Raw genomic sequence first — 19,295 nt, 5'->3', positions numbered from 1 at the left:
CCAACCTCACTCTTACCCCCACCATGTTCCAAGGACACGGGACAGTGTAAATAAAAGTAATCCCCTCCAGGTAAATCTCTTATACACGTAATGGAAACAAAAAGGCATGGCATGTAAAACACAAAAATGCTCGTGTACAAATATATAAAAAGCAAACCTTAAGAACCAAAAACGTATGTATTCAATGCCTTTTCAGAAGACAGAGCAACAAGAGAAACACCCTTAAGGGCTATTTTATAAATATCAGTAAAAGAATTAAATACAATTTTACCTGCCTTAAGACGAATATTAACCACATTTGGACTTGTTGCAAATCATCCAGAATCACAAAAGAAGTGAAATGAAAAAGTGTCTGCTTTTGTGAAATATCGAATATTTTCTGTGATCTCCAGATTTTAAATCTATATTAAGTGGTACAGCCACACCTCACTAGGCGAAACATTACACCGAAACAAAAAAAAAATAACCTCTATATAATCATATTTATGGAGGATATTTTTTTAGATAGAATTGCCTGTCACCCGAGTGAACATCTGATACAACAATTTCCTAAGTGACTGTGCCACTTATAAACATTTAAAATCTGAAGTTCACGAGCGAATTAAAGATTTAATATATTCTGTTGTAGTTGCCATATTCCAAAGTCTGAAAAGGGTCATAACTCGTAATAAGTTAATCTAACATAATGGTGCCGACAATATGCCCATGTCTACTTCATGTTGATGTTGTGTGCTAAGTTTCATGTCAATTAGATTGAAACTGTAGGAGGAGTTGAGTACACAAGAAAGTAAGAAAATTCACTCATGTAGTATCCTCTATAAATGAATACATTTGCACGTCTATACATATCACTTCATAAACATCCAAACCGTCATATTTAAAGAATAGTTTTATTATACTGTAAATCAAAATTTGACTTTTAATTCCTATTTATTTGATTTTAATTTTAGAAGTAAATAAATGCACACTATTTTTCACTTATTAGCTTTATCTCTTATTCATTCCATAAACTTTATAAAAATTCAATTAGAGAGCACGCCTCTAATTTCTTACTTAATGTAAGATAGTTCCGGATATAATATACACTCATTGAATAGCTTTCAGGTCAATAGTCAGATCTGTTGCCCGAAATTTCTTCATGCTTCTAGGTTGAAACCGCGAAACCTGTTATAACTGTATTCTTGATACTGCTAGAATTCTATAATGACAGTTTTCAATGAAGCAGATTAATCCGCCGTTCTATTTCCGCACTACTTTTACTGATTATTTACGAGTATACCGACCGCTTATATCTCTCTACATAATCTTTATGTACAAGTTCGTGGTCAGGTTTAACAATCATTTCAATGCACATAATAAAAGAAAATATATCAAATGGTACATCTTTGAAAAGCTCAGAGCTCAAGCTTTCTAGTGGTGTATAACTTTAGAAAATCGAAAGAGAAACTATGACACACTTGCAGTTTAAAAATAGCAAATTCTCTAGATTTTAGCGTAAAGTAACGTTTAATCTTTCACAACGTTAAAGGCACTGACCTCCAGATTCTTTCAAATATGTTGTCATGTTGCGAACATTAGAATATGAGTTTTTGTTTCTAAACATTTTAAGAAATGCCAAAGCAAGAAAATAAGATGACAGCGTCTGGAATCGAACCCGGAATGCTGTAACAATAAGGAAATTTTCCGGCTTTAGTGTTTAAATTACCTTATCCCAGCAGTATTTAATGATTGAACTACATTTCGGTCCAAAGCACAAACTATGGACCGTCGATTTATAATATTATTATCAATGAGTCAACGTGCTGTCTTGAATTACAATGTGTGGAATTAAATAAAGAAATATAAAATAGTTAATTAATTAAACAACAGAGTTGCCGGCCATTTAAAACAATGTCAATGATAAAAATAATGTTTACGACAACCCTTTATCATTGTCATTATTAAATGAGACACAGAAAAATATTTTTATTGAATACAACATGTAGTATTTTATGCTGTAATTGATGCGAGTGTCACCAATTTTCAAACTCCAGATACTGGCACCGGCGATTCTGGAGAAGCGGTAGTGTTTTGTTTAATGAAAGATTTCAAAATTTCTTTCCTTGCAGAATACCGCCTGAACTTCGGTATCTGCTTAGTTTCTTCATATCTTTCTTTGAGAGACATCAATTCATTGTGCAATTCTTCTAATTTCCTCTTTATAAGCTTTATTTCTCTGTCTTTTTGTCTGATTTCTCGTTTTAATTGCTCTGTGGTTAGGTGCTCAACTTCTCTTTGTCTATCTGAAATTTAATCAGTACATTTTTTTCTCAGTTTAGTGGAATGTCGAGTTATAACATTGATTAAAATATTGTCATGACGTTACTCCTTTGTACTCGCAGTACTGTAATTTTAATACTGGACTGCTTTCTATGGAACTCAGAATAGTATTTTCAACGTGCAGTCCAATATTTTTTATATATTGGACTGTTTATTTGATATTGGACTGCACGAGGAAAACGATTAATATACACATTCAATTTACTCGTGTAGTCCAATATTTAGCAACAGCCTTTATTTTTCGTGTCCGAAGCCAGTATGAAGCATTTGCACATATGTATTCAGTCTGTGAGACTGCCTATTTGAAAAAAAAAATAAAATTGCAAATAAGGTGCCCCAACTTATATATTCTATTTCATTTTATACTTCCCGGGATGAAATACTGAGACGTAAGTGGGAAAAAAATCTAATAAATTCAAAGAGATTGATATCAAGTATATTTTTCAGTACTCAACAGGTCAGAGAGATGGCCTTTTTGAACCACGCTGGTTCATTTGAACCTGGCTAGCTCATAACCCATAATAAGACATGTATACATATGCCTAATGAACCATAATTTTAACGCGTGGAGTTCATTCACCTCCTCTTTATTACGGAAAATGAAACTTGCATTGTCTTACTGTCTTACATTCATGACAGTAAACTACATAATATAACTACGGCACTTTTACCTGAAAAGACTCGCACTTTATCGGCAGCTTCTGCAAATTGTCTGGCGGCTGCTAATAATCCTCCCGCACGCATGTTCCCATTGCGAGAGCATTCATTGGTCGGCTGTAGGAATTTGTCCATAACTGCATCCCCGACACTTCCTTTTGGATAAGAAATAAAACATAATGGTACAACTTATGACTTCTTCGTATACTACATATTCTGTTAGATTGGTCAACATTATTTCATCCTGTTTAGAAACCATCTATCTAATTGCCTAATAAAACCATGATTCGCATCGTACAATGTCACAATGTCTGTAAAAAACATTATGCTGATTTACACGTCCGGAGCATCTCAGTTTGTGAAAACGCCTTATAAATATTATTAATTTAAACATTTATGAAATAAACACGACGGGTAATATTAGTCAGAAATGGAAGTTAACATTTAAATAATCATATTTAGTCTTACTAATACCTTTGAGGATAGCTTTGACCTTTTGTTTTCGCCGTAGAAAAAAGTTATTCTTGCTTCTTAAATATTCTGTTGCAGCACTCTGGACGGCAGAAGAATAAATATCGTCATATATTTGTTTTAGTTCATGCAGTTGAGTTGTAAGCTGTCCATATTGCTTAACTAATCCCTCTCTTGAGTCTCCACTATATTGCTCTTGCTGTTCTAGATTGAGCTGCTGGAAAGTCCTACCTGAAGCATCTATAATCTAGTCGTTTAGATTTACATAAATTGAAAGCGGGGGATAATGATTATCTTAATAGAGAAATATTAAACGCCAGTCTACGAAATATGATAACTTCTGTATCTAGGCTCATCAACTTCCACACGTGTGGTTTTATAACTGAAGAATTTTATTAATAGATCTACCTGCTTTAAACATTTTTACATGTAATGATTTGAATATTTCTTTTTTATTTCTTGTGAAAATTCAATGTATTTCGTCTTATTGTTATCTGCTAAAACTTATCTAAACGTTTTTTTTTTGTTTTTTATACAAAACCTAAATTTGATTTTTCCCTTTTTATCCTTTTGATTTTTTACTACCATTTTTACAAAATTATCAAGTTAAACATATTCCAAAGCAACAGCACCTTTCACATCGTTTCGGAAATAAAATAAGTATACTTTGAGTAAAAACAAAACATTTTGTTCTTACATGCATGCAGATTGATTCATTGCTTAGTTTTTCAAAATCGATCCCAAATGGGCGACTCTTTCAGAAGTTTGTATTTTAGTAGGAGGATATTGACAGTTACAGAAGAACGCCCAAATTCAAGAAGGAGCGGGGCTCGACGTCACAGACCCTGGATTCGTGGTCATTTTTTTTTTTCTAGGGTGCCTAAAGCTTTGAAAGAATTCTAACTCCAACACTGAAAATATTAAATTTTGCTCACTTCATTCAAAAATAAACTTGGGACAGAAGTGAAAACTATGTACATTTCTTCCATAATATGTAATCTTAAGAGTAAAGGCGAAATGGAGAACTTTTATCGCGTGTAAGTCAGTATTTTTGAAGATGTCCAACTCTGCCTCCTTCTGTTTCAGAGGTAAATTTACTTTGAACAGCAAGAATAAAATGAAAAAAAAAATCACTTTTGTACAGTAAAATCAATAATCAATATTGAAAAAAAGTAAAACTAACTAGAAATCAAAGCACTGAGAGGACTGATGTGGGCAGCGGTTGACAGCTTCTGGTATTAGGCATGAACAGTTAGCTTAATTTTGGTGATTCTAGTTAAACTACTTTTGATCAATAAGCATTTTCAACCTTTCTTTTACCAAATCAAGGGGTAAAATAATATATGAGCAAAGCTCGTGTGCTTATTGAAAATTTTGTGAGGTTTGGTTAATTTTGCTCAAAATCTTTTTTGAATTATAAGCATTTTTAAACAAATCAATGGGAACACCCTGCTTTTACTGGAACAAGGAGAATAAAAGTAAATGTGAGCAAAGGTCATGGACTAATTGATAATTATGTGTTGTTTGGAGATTCTAGTTATAACAAGAGCTTGTAGAACACTTGCATAAATTAACTGACAAGGAACAGAAATTATTTGGTCACTGCCTACTGGACATTTAACGTATTGATCTTAAATCAATAATCATGGGTCATTTACCAGTCTTAAATGACCTCCGTATCAAATGTGGTCTTAGACCAAAGCATAATCTAGTTTTCTGGCAAAAAAGTTCTACTGTCAATGTGATATTGACCTTTGACCTACTGAACTCAAAACCAGTAGGGGTCATTAGCTGGTCATGACAAATATCCCGATCTCATGATCCTAGGCCCAAGCGTTCTCCAATTATCATCCGGAAACTGATTTGTCTACAGACCGACCAACATCCATCATCAAACATTAATATTTACAATATACCCCTCCTCCTTCGAATGAGGGCAATTAAATTTCAAGTTAGAAGATGCCCATGTCTCCCTAGTCCCCCAATGCATAGTCGTAATAGGCAAGAAGTCAATAGAGGATAGGAGCGAAAGACAGAGACATCAATGTTTGGCTGCAATAGAGATCATCTACTTGGCATGTCCAGTCACCCTATTTAGTTACAAAATTCTGGGTCAAATGGTTCTCAAGTAAACCGTGTTCCATGTTCAGGCCCCTGTGATCTTGATCTTTGATCGAGTGAGTCCAAAAGCAACAGGGATCATCTACTCAGCATGTCCAATCATCCTATGAAAATTTCAACATTCTGGGTCAAGCGATTCTCAAGTTACTGATCCAGAAAATGTTTTTCAATATTCATGCCTCTGTAACCTTTCCCTTAAGTCAAGTGACCCCAGAACATTAATGGTAATCGACTTTGTAATTCCTATCATCGTGATTGAAGGTTCTGAGTCAAATGATTCTAAAGTTATTGGTTTGAAACTGTTTTCAAAGTTCTGGTTCCTGTGACCTTAACTTTTGATCAAGTGATTCAAAAATCAATAGGGGTTATCTACTCTACATGTCCAAACATCCTTTGAAGTTTCAACATTCTGGGTCAAGTGGTCCTCAAGTTATTGATCAGAAACGGGTTTCCATGTTCAGGCCCCTCTGACAGGTTATTATTTTTTTTTATTTCAAATGAGATCTCATCTTGGTAAAAGAAGGCTATGAATATATTAAACATAAATTACATAAATAAAAAACACTTCAGAATAGTTCTTAAACTAAAAGCAACCATAAAAGAATGTTTACAATGAAATTAAATGTTTCATTCAATTTTAAAACAACCAAAACAACTACTTATATCTCCAATATCAGCACACATCATGATCTTCGGGTTGAATTCAGTCATTTTTCAGCTGTGGATTAATATAATATGCCTCATAATCATGACAATATGCATGTTTTAGTGTTGTTAAATTTTTCTGGTCCTTTGGGATCATAGAGTCCATTCAACATATTTGTAAAAGAGTTCTGCTTAAGCCGGCGCTAGGGGGCACATTTCATTACCTCTCATGAACAGACTTAATCAAACCGAGTCTGCTATTATTCTTCTTGGCTGCATTCTATGCTTCCAAAGGATCTTTTTTTATGAATTTTATTGTTCAAATTCAAGTTTTGAAAACTGAAATTTTTCTAACTTAGTTTGAATGATCTCAAATAATTTCATTGCAGTCTTCCGAATCCCGCTATTGTTTAATTATCCCAGAAGAAATCGTACGCCAGAACGTGAATATTTGGAGACGAAAATACCGCAAATCTACCGGCGATTAAAAGGCGAATTTGTTAAAAAATAATGTTTCTTTCGAACTTATTATACCCTTTAATGATATGTCAATCACAAACACCAGCTGGAATGTAATATTAAATCAAACTGAAGTGCATACGTTCTTATTTTCGGGAAACAGGTACGAATTTTTCGTCCCCTCCGTTACGGCTGCAATTATTTTCTTAAGTCGTGCAAATAAAATTATTTACGTAAATATTATGAAAGGATCGTATCTTTCTCTATGAGAAATAAATAGGATAACACCTCTTCTGTTGATTTCATGCAGTATATCTTTCCATTAACCCATTTCTATGCTACAAAGTTCAACTGATACACGGATGTAATTTTATCAGAAAATAGAACGTACGCCGCGCTAGTTAGATGTTTTCTGATCATGTGACCAAAACAAGTTCTTTGGTGTTGTTAGAGTAATAAAATTTCGATTAACTTTCCTAGCAGGAACTGAGTTTTAATTTAAAACGTTTACAAAAGACGCAACTTGGTTTAAATACCGATTATAGATCTACGCGGATGGTGCTGAAATATTATACTATTTTTGTAGGTTATTTTGGTCACGTGATGAAGAATTGTTTGGTCATGTGATCAAAGCAAGCAAGCTCATTTTCATACGCGTGGTTTTTGTTATAAAATATAGTAAAATATGTACTTAAGCAGTGTATGTTTTGATAAAGTTGAATTAGTTTAGATTTTTTTATCAGAATTTTTAAAAGTATTTAAAAACCAGTAATCTTACAAGTCGCAAACTATTTATAAATAGAATCATCACTTATCATGATTATTGTTATAAAAACCCAGTGCTACTAGCTTAACTTTTTATGACGTCACATCATGATGATGTCATACCTTATGTCATACATTTATGATGTCACTGCTGATTCATAACGGATCAAATAGACCCTTTTCCCATTCCGTGGTTACATGCAAAGTTATCTGCACATTGTTATCCAAAATGAGGCGCAGACTGCCGGGTGGATATATTGATATATTTTAATAATCGTTCTTTCTACTAAAATATCGGACAAAATTGAATTTTATTCTTAGTTTTTTTTTTAAGATTTCCTCACACATAACCTGCCAGTTGGTTCCGTAATGAAATGAATGAAAACTTCATTTCTATACATATTCATTATTATCAGTGAAAGTAAAAGCTTAAAACTCGCACTAAAGAGCTAATACAAACAATGAGAAGATGTGTTTGATTAAATAATTAAAAAGATAGTCAGCGCTCTATAATGTGTCTTGGTATTATATACATAATGATTCAATTTATTCTCTTTTTTTGTGCTCGAATATGATAAAGATCTTGACTTGAAATCTGGTATATGCAAAACTGAGCATAAGTATTAAAAATGATGAAAAAAAAAAAAAAAAAAAAAAAAACGAAAAAAGCGTTGTACAAAATATCTAGTAACTGTTACTAATAGACACAAATTTATAGCAACTGAAAAGGCCGTGACGGACAGAAAGCATTTTAGCGCCTTTTCCTCGTAAAAACGTATTAATATTTAAATTAGTCTAAAGAATAGAGGAATTAAAGTTTTAAATATCAACTACCTATTTTGATAAATAGCAGTGATTTGAATGTCAGAGCACTGTGTCGCACTTATGCAATTTAGATCTATCAATTTTGACCAAATTAAAAATTTACATTTAAGATTTCTTTTTTATTGACTTTTAAGGAACTCGAGAACAATGACTTTTCTGTAGGAATGGTATATTATTTTGTCAAGCTACATCCTATCGCTTCATCATCATTATCACTTAGTTCTGACCCGGCAGTCTGCGCCTTGTTTTGAAAATGAGGGATTTGGCGAGAAATCCCGAGAATGCTAAATTCGCCGAATGAGAAACTGGTCTATTTGCTCGTAGAAGCGTAGCGCGAGTGATTCAATTATTCGCATCCGAATGACTGCCCATATTTTATTAAGTGATAAAATTATTGGAACATGTTTATAATCTCGGTTCTAACAACGCAAATAATTCGCATTTTACAGTACTTCATTTTCAGCGCAATACATCATTCGGGTCATAGACTGTTACAATTTATCCCCTGGTTAGAAAGTGCTGCATAGTCAACGTTTTTGTTTCTTTTTTATTTAGAATTTTGAGAAGTATTTATAAACTAGTTTATAATTCGCACATTGTTTTATCCATTGACAAGCGAGGGATTTTCAAAAAAGTAACAAACTTATTTTCATATTATTTCATTACTAAAGAATTTGATCCACTTAATGATGAAGTAATTCAAAATTAATGAGTATTCATTGTTCCGCCTTCTATAGATTTCCCACATTCAAGGAGGCGGAGCAATTACCAAAACAGGGACTGCATACAAGAAATAATGTGTCTATATAATAAACGAACCAAATATATAGATATCAAATTGTATTATTAGCTTCATTTTAATACAAGCTGTACTTATAAAGTACAAGTTTGATCTTTCTGCACCTTTCACTCTCAATCAATTACCTCTGCTGGTCTAAATTTAACATAACACCAGGATGCACTTACTTCGTCTTGTTTAATTTATACAATACATGTAGTTGCTTAAATTGTACTTTTAGATCATTACGAGTTAAACCTGCATATTATATTTTCATTGAATAAGAATATAATATTGTTCTACAAACCACTCGATAAGTGAGCTGTCTACTATGTATTTATAATAACTAAATTAAAACCTTCCAGCACTGGATCAACCGCCGTTTCGCTAAAGGTGTTGGCACTAAAATGGCCTTGTATCAAGTTGTAGTAAACATGTACTTCTGCATCATGAGCGAAGATAAGACTAGCCAATGAATGCCAAGAAACTGACGAAGGCGTGGTTAAGACTTCAGAGAGTTGTTTTTTTTTTTGTTTCTTTAACCTGTCAGTTAAATGAAATGGGGCGTTTTAAATATAAGTCGGTTATAGATAAACTTATTGAACTTTTAATGCATTAAGTTTTGCCTTCACTACGCTACGCTCCGTTTCGGCAAACTTTATTGCATTAAAGTTCAATAAATGATCAATAACCTATACAAACAGCTCGTAAACTATTTATGAACAGAATTATAAATTGTTACTTGATCTAGTGTAACGAGCTTAAGGACGTATGCTAGAATTTGGTGCGAAAATTTTCCCAATAACAGAATTTCTTCAAACTTTGGATATTGAAGGACAATCATCTAAGAAGCAAAAAAATGCAATAAAAATCATAGGTCACCGGATTCGAAAAAGAGTTATCTGCCCTTGAAAACGGCATTTCCCCAATCAATGACGATTTCAAGGGCAGATAACTCTTTTTCGAATCCGGTGACCTATGATTTTTATTGCAATTTTTTTGTTTCTTAGATGATTGTCCTTCAATATCCAAAGTTTAAAGAAATTCTGTTATTGGGAAAATTTTCGCCCATCTCATATACAGGGAATTCTAGCGTACGCCTTTAACTTCTGTATGACGTCACATCATTATGACGTTATACTTCATGTCATACTGCTGAATCATAACTGAGCTTATTCGCACGTAGAAATCTAAAGTTTTTTACGGCCGTGCATATAAGTCAATACGGCTTTTATCATAATTATGTTTTTGAAATGTTGTTTACAACCGTTTGGCCCTGGTATAATTCGTATGTAATGGAACAGAAGTATAGTCTCTTATGTTACAATCGTAGGGATAAAACGTATCAGCCAACCATACTTTATCGATTCATATTATATAGGCCGTTTGCTACATCTTTATATATAGCAATTAATGCGAGTTGTGTTAGAATTTGTCTTAAAATGACACCTATGCAACGACAAACATGTTCTATGTTTTTTTTTTCGTACTTTGCACGATATATACAAAAATTATTAAATTTTTGCCTATAATTAGATATTTTATATTAAAAGTATAAACGTACACTGTGACTAGATTATTTTAATTTGAATTATATTATCTTTATTTAGAGGAATAGTAAGTTAAATAAGTATTTTAGATGTAAACCCTTATGCGACATGTTAAAATGTTTAAAATATATTTGATTTAACAAATAGATCTAAATTGAAATTATCCTTACTTAATGTGTCAAAAACAATACTTCACATTAACAGAAAAAAAACTCGATATTAATTAAAAAAAAACAAAAACGAGCGTCAAATTGTTTAAACATTTGAGCCGTGCCATGAGAAAATCAACATAGTGGGTTTGCGACCAGCATGGATCCAGACCAGCCTGCGCATCCGCGCAGTCTGGTCAGAATCCATGCTGTTCGCTAATGGTTTCTCTAATTCCAATAGGCTTTAAAAGCGAACAGCATGGATCCTGACCAGACTGCGCGGATGCGCAGGCTGGTCTGGATCCATGCTGGTCGCACACCCACTATGTTGGTTTTCTCATGGCACGGCTCTTTTGTTAATTTTCAAATAGTAAAGAGATAACATTTACTAATTTACTATACAGTAATGAAAACGTAGAACGAATTAACTATTATAAATATACGTACTATGACCTGCCGCCGCATTAGTATTACCCATTCTTGTACGCTCTTCACTGTACCTTGTTTTAGACTAACAAAGTCTGTTGAGATCAAATAATCTGTAATAATATTAAGTTCTTCATACTGACACTGTTTCAGAAAGTGGTATAAGAGAGGATTGATTTTATGGCTAGGTGCTTTAGATTTAATTAATGACTCTAACGACGGATGCCAGTCTATACCTTGTCACAGTCACCTTTTTAAAAACCGTTTAAATATTTTAAGATCGGGTCTAAGCGTTTATTTTGTTTTAAAAGCATAAAATATTATATATACAAATTCGTGTTATACATTTTTTAGGTAGAGGGATCGGGATTCTATACAAACTAATCACCACCACAATATACCAGACCTTTTGCGACAAAGCGCCTAGCAGCACAAACGGACATGCATATTTCACAAGAAGTCCACAATTGACTTCGTTAAACAGCTGCCTAAACACACAGATCCGAACACTATTATTGCTTTCTTCGGCGTTGAATTCCTTAACACTGGATTCACACACAGACTTTGAGAAGAAGCGGTCACTTACTGGCTGGACAAACACCTGGGATGTCAACAAAAACCTTAATCTTTCGAAACAGAGTGACTTTACACAATCAACACATTCTTGACACCCCCAAAGGAGTTCTTCATGTGAGCGAACATACTGGCTTTTGTGCGGGAAGTATAAAATATTTAAATTTTTCAAGATATTCATAAACAGTATAGTTAGTAGAAAACAACGAGAAATATTAAGACCGCTTAAACCTGCACTAATAAGAGACACAAAAAAAAGATATATTGCACATAGCCGTATTTTACACGCAAATTACATTAAACAGCCCAAATCGCTTATTCAAGCTCTTGTACCACTACCAATATTTCTAAATTAGTAATACCCCAGTCACACATACGGCGCGGATAGCTACATCTAACCACGGATAGAAACGTAGTAATCCGTATCGATCCTTATCGATCCGTACCTGAGCCGTACCTTAAAGTAGTAACCCGTATCAATTCGTACCAGTCCGTACGCTCAGGTACGGATCGATACGGATTACTACGTTTCTATCCGTAGCTAAACGTAGCTATTTGCGCCGTATGTGTGACTGTGGCATTACAGTATGTTTAATACCTGTAAAAGCTCACGTGAAAAGATTTCGCGATAAAGTATACAAAAACTCTGATAAACTCTTATTTATCGGGTCGCCGAGGCCTTACGGGTGTATCCCTTGTTGCTCTGTCGTCTGCAAAGCCTTTCATTACATGCGTTCTTTGTTGTTTTTTTATATGAATTTACTACTGGCACCAGACCAGAAAGAGTACAAGTTATACCCACTACAAGATCATTGGTCATGAACGGGAAAATATACTAACCCATGGGTGGACGGATAGCTCAGTTGTTTGCACACTGGCCTTCCAATCCTGAGGTCGGGGGTTCGATCCCCGGCAGCTACTCGGGAATTTTCAGAAACGCTTTTCAGTGTTTCCCACCCAACTAGAGGTGTACTGGTCAGGAACCCAGGCAATCCTTGCGTGTATCAGTGCTATACATTGGGCACGTTAAAGAACCAGGCTGTCTATTCGAAACGAGCTAGGCTAAGTTAGCCGGACAAGCCTGTATCTGATTTCTGATTTCTCTGTCGTGGGGGCTTTGTCTCACTCTGTCCCTCTGGTCAGATCGCTCTGTGTCTGTACTAGTAGAGGATGAATTATGCGCCCTGTGTGGCTGCATTTGAACTATGTAAAGCGCCTTTGAACGTGAAATTGATCATGAAAACGGCGCTATATAAATCTGGTATAATAAATAAATGTCACTGGCGCTAGACCAGAAAAAAATGCCTCTGTAGATAATATACCCTACCCCTAGGTACTCTTTAAGAACCATGGTCATGAACGGGAAAATATACTAACCCGTTTCAGTCGCGCATTTCATACCTAAAGTGGCAGGGGCCAGTTTCGCATTTGGCCCGGGTACGTTTTTTAAATAAAATAGACATATGTACTTTACAGGCATATCTATTCAACTGGTTATTTATGATGTTTATAGAACTAAGGATTCCTGCGTACGAGTGATTATTGTGTAAAATAAATATGTGCTTGTATCGATTTTCCTAGTTCCATGTAGACGGCCGGGTCTAAAACTTTACCTGAGGTAACGGAAGTCAGACGACTTGGAAACGGTCATCCATCCATCCAGCTTCAGCTCAAATTTGCGGAAAAAGTAAACTGTTATGAGACCATTTTCTTCCCACCATAATTTTTGTCTGGCCACATGCTAGGTCAGTCATTTGCAGATAATACGGTACAGGCCGCGCAAGGTGTGCTTTTTGGGCCATTTTTGTCTCAAAATTTTGTGTCCTGAAACCTGCATTTTTCTCGTTTTTATCACAGAATTAACAGAATCGGCATGCTGAAAATGTCACATAATGAAGTGCTATGTCTATGCAAGACATTCGCTCAAAATTGCCGTGAATTTATCAAAATTGGATTTTTAATGATTTGTTTCGCACTGGTATCAGCGAAGAGTTGTGGAATTTTCAAATTTACTGTCCCTTGCCCCCATAAAACACGCAGTTCGGTAAATATGTACTATGGATATCAAACAAGTGGTAATTTATCTTCCATTGTGTACCGGTCACATTTCTTCAATACATCTTATCCTAGGAAAACAACGCGTAGTTTATAGTTTTTTCAACGTTACACAAAAAACTTGCTTGAACTTCCCTGGTGAATTTCCGTTCTAGATTACATAACCATTCTGATTGGCTAATGTGAAAATGTATGTCAATCGTCATTTTAGTACACGTCTTCGCTAATATGTGAAAATGCAGCATATATGTGCAAAATGAATAAAATAAACAGAATAGATGCAGACCAATGTACGATTTCAAATTAAAGATCATATACAAGATGAATTTCATTCATCATTTCGAGTTTTATTGTAAAAAATGATTATTTTTTTTAAATTCTGTTTTTGTTTGTTTACATTTCGCCAAACATGTGCACACTGCCGTGACCTCTAGATCGGATGTTCATTAGGGAAGGTCAAGCAAGTTTTTTCTGTAACGTTGACGAAAGCATAAAATAATTTGATAATCTCAGCAATATGGAATATTGAGACAATGTGACTGGTGCACGATGGAAGATAAGTTATCACTTGTTCAATATACTAAGTACCCATTCACCGAACTGCGTGTTTAAGTCGAGAAATTTACGATTGAAACGGGTTAGTATATTTTCCTGTTCATGACCATGGTTCTTATAGAATACCTTGAGGTAGGGTATAACATATACAGAGGCGTTTTCTTTCTGGTCTGGCGCCAGTGACCTATATGTATCTTAACAGCGCATTTCATACCTAAAACGCACAGTTCGGTAAATGTGTACTATGGATATTGAAAAAGCGGTAATTTATCTTCCGTTGTGTACCGAAGAGAAACAACGCATAGTTTATAGTTTTTTTCAACATTACAGAAAACTTGGTCGAACTTCCTGATGAAGTTCCAGTCTAGATTACAAAACTATTTTGATTGGTTAATGTGAAAATGTATGTCAGTTGTCGTTTAACTACACGTGTATGCTGAACTGTGTATACACAGCATAAATGTGCAATGTGGATTAAATAAACAGTACAAATGTATACCAATGTATGACTTCAAATTCAAAATCATTTCTAAAATGAATTTCATTCATCATTTCGAATTTTACTGTACAACGGTTTGCATTCTGTTTTTGTCTGTTTACATTTCGCCTGAAGTGTGCACATATTTCAGACAATGTGATCGGTGCATGATGGAAGATAAATTACCGCGTGTTCCCATTCACTACGCAGGTATTAAATGTACCATTGAAATTGGTTAGTGCACTTTCCCGTTCATGACCATGGTTCTTATAGTATACTTAGGAGTAGGGTATAACTTGTATGGGGGCATTTTCTTTCTGGTCTGGTGCCAGTGGAATTTACGAAGCACTTTGTGTTCTACGTAATATGCCTAAACTGTTTCCATTGCGTGTGTTAGGAATCTACTTTTATTACACTGTACTATGTTCTTTATACATGGCGAGGGTAAGAGTGAGGTTAAGTGCACCTCAGTGGTGTTTTTGTCACAGAGCGTTCCAAGGCGGTGCCCCAATGTGTCCTTTATCTGTTCGTTTTGTCCTCATGTGTTTGCTTCGTTAGGTGCGTGCGTGTTCGTGTTGGTTGTGTGTGTGCCCACGTGCTGATCAGCGGTACAGGCAGGATGCTTTTCTTTGGAACGTGGCTTTCCTGCTGGATATTTATAATTGTTTTTTTCCTCTAAATGTGATGATAAATGGTGCTTATTTAGACTAAAGAGTCCTTTCCCTTCAAAATGTCATGTTTAATACCCGTTTGGTTCTAGATTTAAAACCTATTTCATCCAGATATTAAGTTCGTTTCTTGGATTAGTTATTTAAGTATTTATCTATTTTATCATATAAAACATACATGTACATTACTGTTAACAATGTTTTCTTCGTATTGACCGATAATATAAATAGATCTGTGTTAAAAGTCGAACTATTTAGTTTATCTACATTTTTATCTGAAATCTCTGACATATTTCTGTAATCTCTTTAAAGTATCAACATGTTTACATGTTACATATCATATTGTGTGAATTACTTATCTAATAATTTTGATATGCCATTTATAAACCTGTATAGGTTATTATTTATCGTACCTCAACAATGACCTTGATCGCCCTTCGTTCGTCGTCCAATTTCTTGTGAACACGATACAGACCATATTTTGCAACCGATTTTTATCAATCTTGCACACAACTTGCATTGGCATAATATCTCGGTTCTTTTCGAAAACGGACCAGATCCCGTCATAGGTTCCAGAGTAATGGCCCCTTGAATGGCCACAATTTGCTATTTTTGCCTTGTGAACACGATAGAGACAACATTTTGTAATTGATTTAAATATATCTCACACACAACTTGAATTGGCATAATATATCGGTTTCTTTCGAAAACTGGCCTGATCTCATCATGGATTCCAGAGTTACGACCCTTTAAAGGGCCAAACTTTGCTTTTTTGGTTTGTGAACAAGATAGAAACCACATTTCGCAATTGATTTTAATAAAACTTGCACAAAACTTGTATTGGCATAATGTCTCGGTTCCTCTCGAAAACTGGCCAGATCCCATCATGGGTTCCAGAGTTGTGGTCCTTTATAGGGCTAAAACTTGCTATTTTGGCTTTTGCAGTAGGAGTGGCAGTTTAACCACACTTACACACAACTGAAGTCACAATTAGATGTCGATTCCTTTCGAAAACCGGCTAGATTTCATCATGTGTTCTAGAGTTACCGCCCCTGAAAGGAGTATAATTTGGCACTTTATGCCATATAGGGGTTTCATTTATGCTTTGATTTGATACAAGCTTGCACAGAATGTTTATCTTAATGATCTATAGGCAAAGTTTGCAACTGGGTCGTATGGGGTCAAAAACTAAGTCACCTAGTCAAACCAAAAGAAAACCTTGTAAACACGCTTGAGGCCACATTTATACTCTAGCTTCATGCAACTTAGTTAGAATTTTTATCTTGATGGTTCTTAGACCAAGTTCGAAACATGGTCATTTGGGGTCAAAAGCTAGGTCACCCGCTCAAATCAAAGGAAAAACCTGTTAACACTCTAGACCCCATCTTCCTAAAACTTAATAAGAATACTTATCTTCAAGTTGGTGATTCCAAGACCAGGCTCGAAACTAGGTCCTGTGGGAACATAAACTCAGTGACCAATCAAATAAAAAAACAACTTGTTATCACTCAAAAAGATACTTAACCAGAATGTTTATCTTGATTATTCCAAAGCCAAGTTTAACAGGTGAGCGATATAGGGTCATCGTGACCCTCTTGTTTCAATATAAACATATTGAAATTTACCAAATTATATATATATGAGCCGCGCGATGAGAAAACCAACATAGTGGCTTTGCGACCAGCATGGATCCAGCATGGATCCAGCATGGATCCAGACCAACCAGTGCATCATGCTGTTCTCTTTCAAAGCCTATTGCAATGAGAGAAAGCAACAGCATGGATCCTGTGTGGATGTGCAGGCTGGTCTGAATCCATACGGGTCGCAAACGCACTATGTTGGTTTTCTCATGGCGCGGCTCATATGTACTTCTGTTTTTATTTATCAGTTTTATGTTTAATGCTTCCATTATTACCTTTTCGTGTTTTCTCGTCATCAAAATAAATGCGAACGCTAATAGTGTTTGCGCACCAGTGGTGTTTTTGCCACAGACCGTTCCACGGTGGTGCCCCACTGTGTTCCTTTATTTGTTTATTTTATCCTCGTGCGCTTGCTTTGTATGTGTGTGTGTGTTAGTAGTGTGCACTCTGCGTGCTATGAGTTTCGTTTTGTGTATGTTTTATGTGATTATTTTATTGATTTTGACTGGCCATGCATTTCACAATCTACAGATCAGCTCACACAGAAAACCAATTCTATTCGATCCCCGAAGGATGGCCAAAACGAGTACCTAGGCTCTGACTCGAAGTTTCTTCGTGTCAAGGAATTTCGCTATCTGACTCCGGGGATTTATGCGAAGTCACTCGAAGAAAATCATCGGAGTGACACGAGATGAAATCCTTCAGCGGAATACACACCTGTATTGGTTTCTTTTGTTCCCCGAGTTACTTGACGGAATTCCTCCGAGTGACTCTGAGACGAATACAAATTTAATTGGGTCTTCAAGTAACTTCGAGGGCAGATATCAAGTTACTCAGAGCAGGGTAATTATATTTTACGTAGTGATATGCGACAAAAACACAGTATTTGTGAATAATAAAAGTATCTTTTTATTTTACGATAAAATAAACAGTTGTTGTTTTTTTTTTTTTGCTGTTCAGTAATAATATTGTATGAATCTTTGAGTGGATAAGCCAGTAATGTCTTTATCTTTTTCAAAATTCCTTCCAAATAAATATAAGAAAAACCATTTTCATTATGAAAATTTTAAACATTTCTCCTATGATTTCATAATAAAGATCATTATTATTTAACGGCCATTATCTTAGTTTATCTAGTTTTATATATGTCAGAAACTATTTCAATATAATGTTTAATAAATCACTATTCCTTAATGGCAATTATTTGAAAGTTTGTTAAGCTTTCTATAATTTTTAAAGTTTGTCCGTTTTACAAAATAAAAGAATCTAATTTCAGTAGCATAGTCTGTAAGTATTTCAATGTCATACTAAGCAACTTACTCTTTTCAGCGGATTTTATTTTAAAGTGTATCTAGTTATAAATTCTATTTAATTTGGTGCATTTTACAGAACTTTATTGCTAAATTTAATTCGCAAAGTCAGAAATTATTTCAATATAAAAAATTAACAAATTACTTTTCTTTAAAGGCGGTCGACGAAATTCCGCTAAAGTGATTAAACTATATAAGTCGGTAATCCAAGTCAGAATAAAGCAGTACTCGGAGGAATTCCTCGCTGCGCAAGAGTTTTTCTTCGAGGAAGAATGGAAAGTGGATTTCTCGCATGAGCTGATCTGTAAATGACGATATTTCTGTATTTTATTATATTTCATTTAGCATCTAAATGCAATCAGAAATTAAATTTACTGACAAGTAATCTTTAAGTAAAATGCAAAATACTTAAATACCTCGATAGCTGAAATAATTCCTGTCGAGAAAAATGTATGTCCCGCTTATAACCTAATATGTCTGTGACGAAAACTACGCAAAATTAATTTTACGTGTGCATTTAAAGGTGGTCAATCACATTTAAGCAAAATTTAGTGACATTTTTTACTTTTTGTATATTCTGTTAGAGATTTATTTAAGAAACAAAAATACCCATTACTTAGAGTTAGATCCCTGTTAGAAATGTATACTTTAATGATTTTCATAAAAATTTGTAATTACGCCCCTTTAATATGAAAATATTTAAAATGCTTGGTATTTCTTTTTATTTCCATATAATTCCGAGTTTTACATTCGCATTGGATAGATATACCAAATATTTAACAATCTGAATCAAAAGGTGGGTTTTAAAATGCATGTAGCTTCTGAATTTCATTTTTTTCCATTCTATCTTG

At 34.6% G+C, this 19,295-nt stretch overlaps 1 protein-coding gene across 1 annotated transcript; it reads right to left on the bottom strand.

The window, feature by feature from the left end:
- Window positions 1-1,906: 1,906 nt before the first annotated feature.
- LOC123535429 (uncharacterized) lies at window positions 1,907-18,961 on the bottom strand. Its single transcript, XM_045318087.2, has 5 exons — window positions 18,861-18,961; window positions 11,187-11,278; window positions 3,451-3,687; window positions 2,991-3,131; window positions 1,907-2,282 (listed from the first exon to the last, which is right to left on the bottom strand). Exons 2-5 carry the CDS (start codon window positions 11,215-11,217, stop codon window positions 2,023-2,025), a joined length of 669 nt encoding a protein of 222 aa, XP_045174022.2. The 5' UTR covers window positions 11,218-11,278; window positions 18,861-18,961; the 3' UTR covers window positions 1,907-2,022.
- Between the last annotated feature and the right edge of the window lie 334 nt (window positions 18,962-19,295).

The sequence above is a fragment of the Mercenaria mercenaria genome, chromosome 12 (genome assembly GCF_021730395.1).
Source record: "Mercenaria mercenaria strain notata chromosome 12, MADL_Memer_1, whole genome shotgun sequence".
NCBI classification, from domain to species: domain Eukaryota; kingdom Metazoa; phylum Mollusca; class Bivalvia; order Venerida; family Veneridae; genus Mercenaria; species Mercenaria mercenaria.
This window is presented reverse-complemented; position numbering and strand designations above follow the sequence as displayed.

Coding starts and splice junctions, on each gene's coding strand:
- LOC123535429 (XM_045318087.2), bottom strand. CDS start 11,217: ATGGGTAATACTAATGCGGCGGCAGGTCATA. Junction 3,132..3,450: donor GGTCAAAGCTATCCTCAAAG/GTATTAGTAAGA, acceptor CTTATCCAAAAG/GAAGTGTCGGGGATGCAGTT. Junction 2,283..2,990: donor TAAAGTGCGAGTCTTTTCAG/GTAAAAGTGCCG, acceptor ATTAAATTTCAG/ATAGACAAAGAGAAGTTGAG.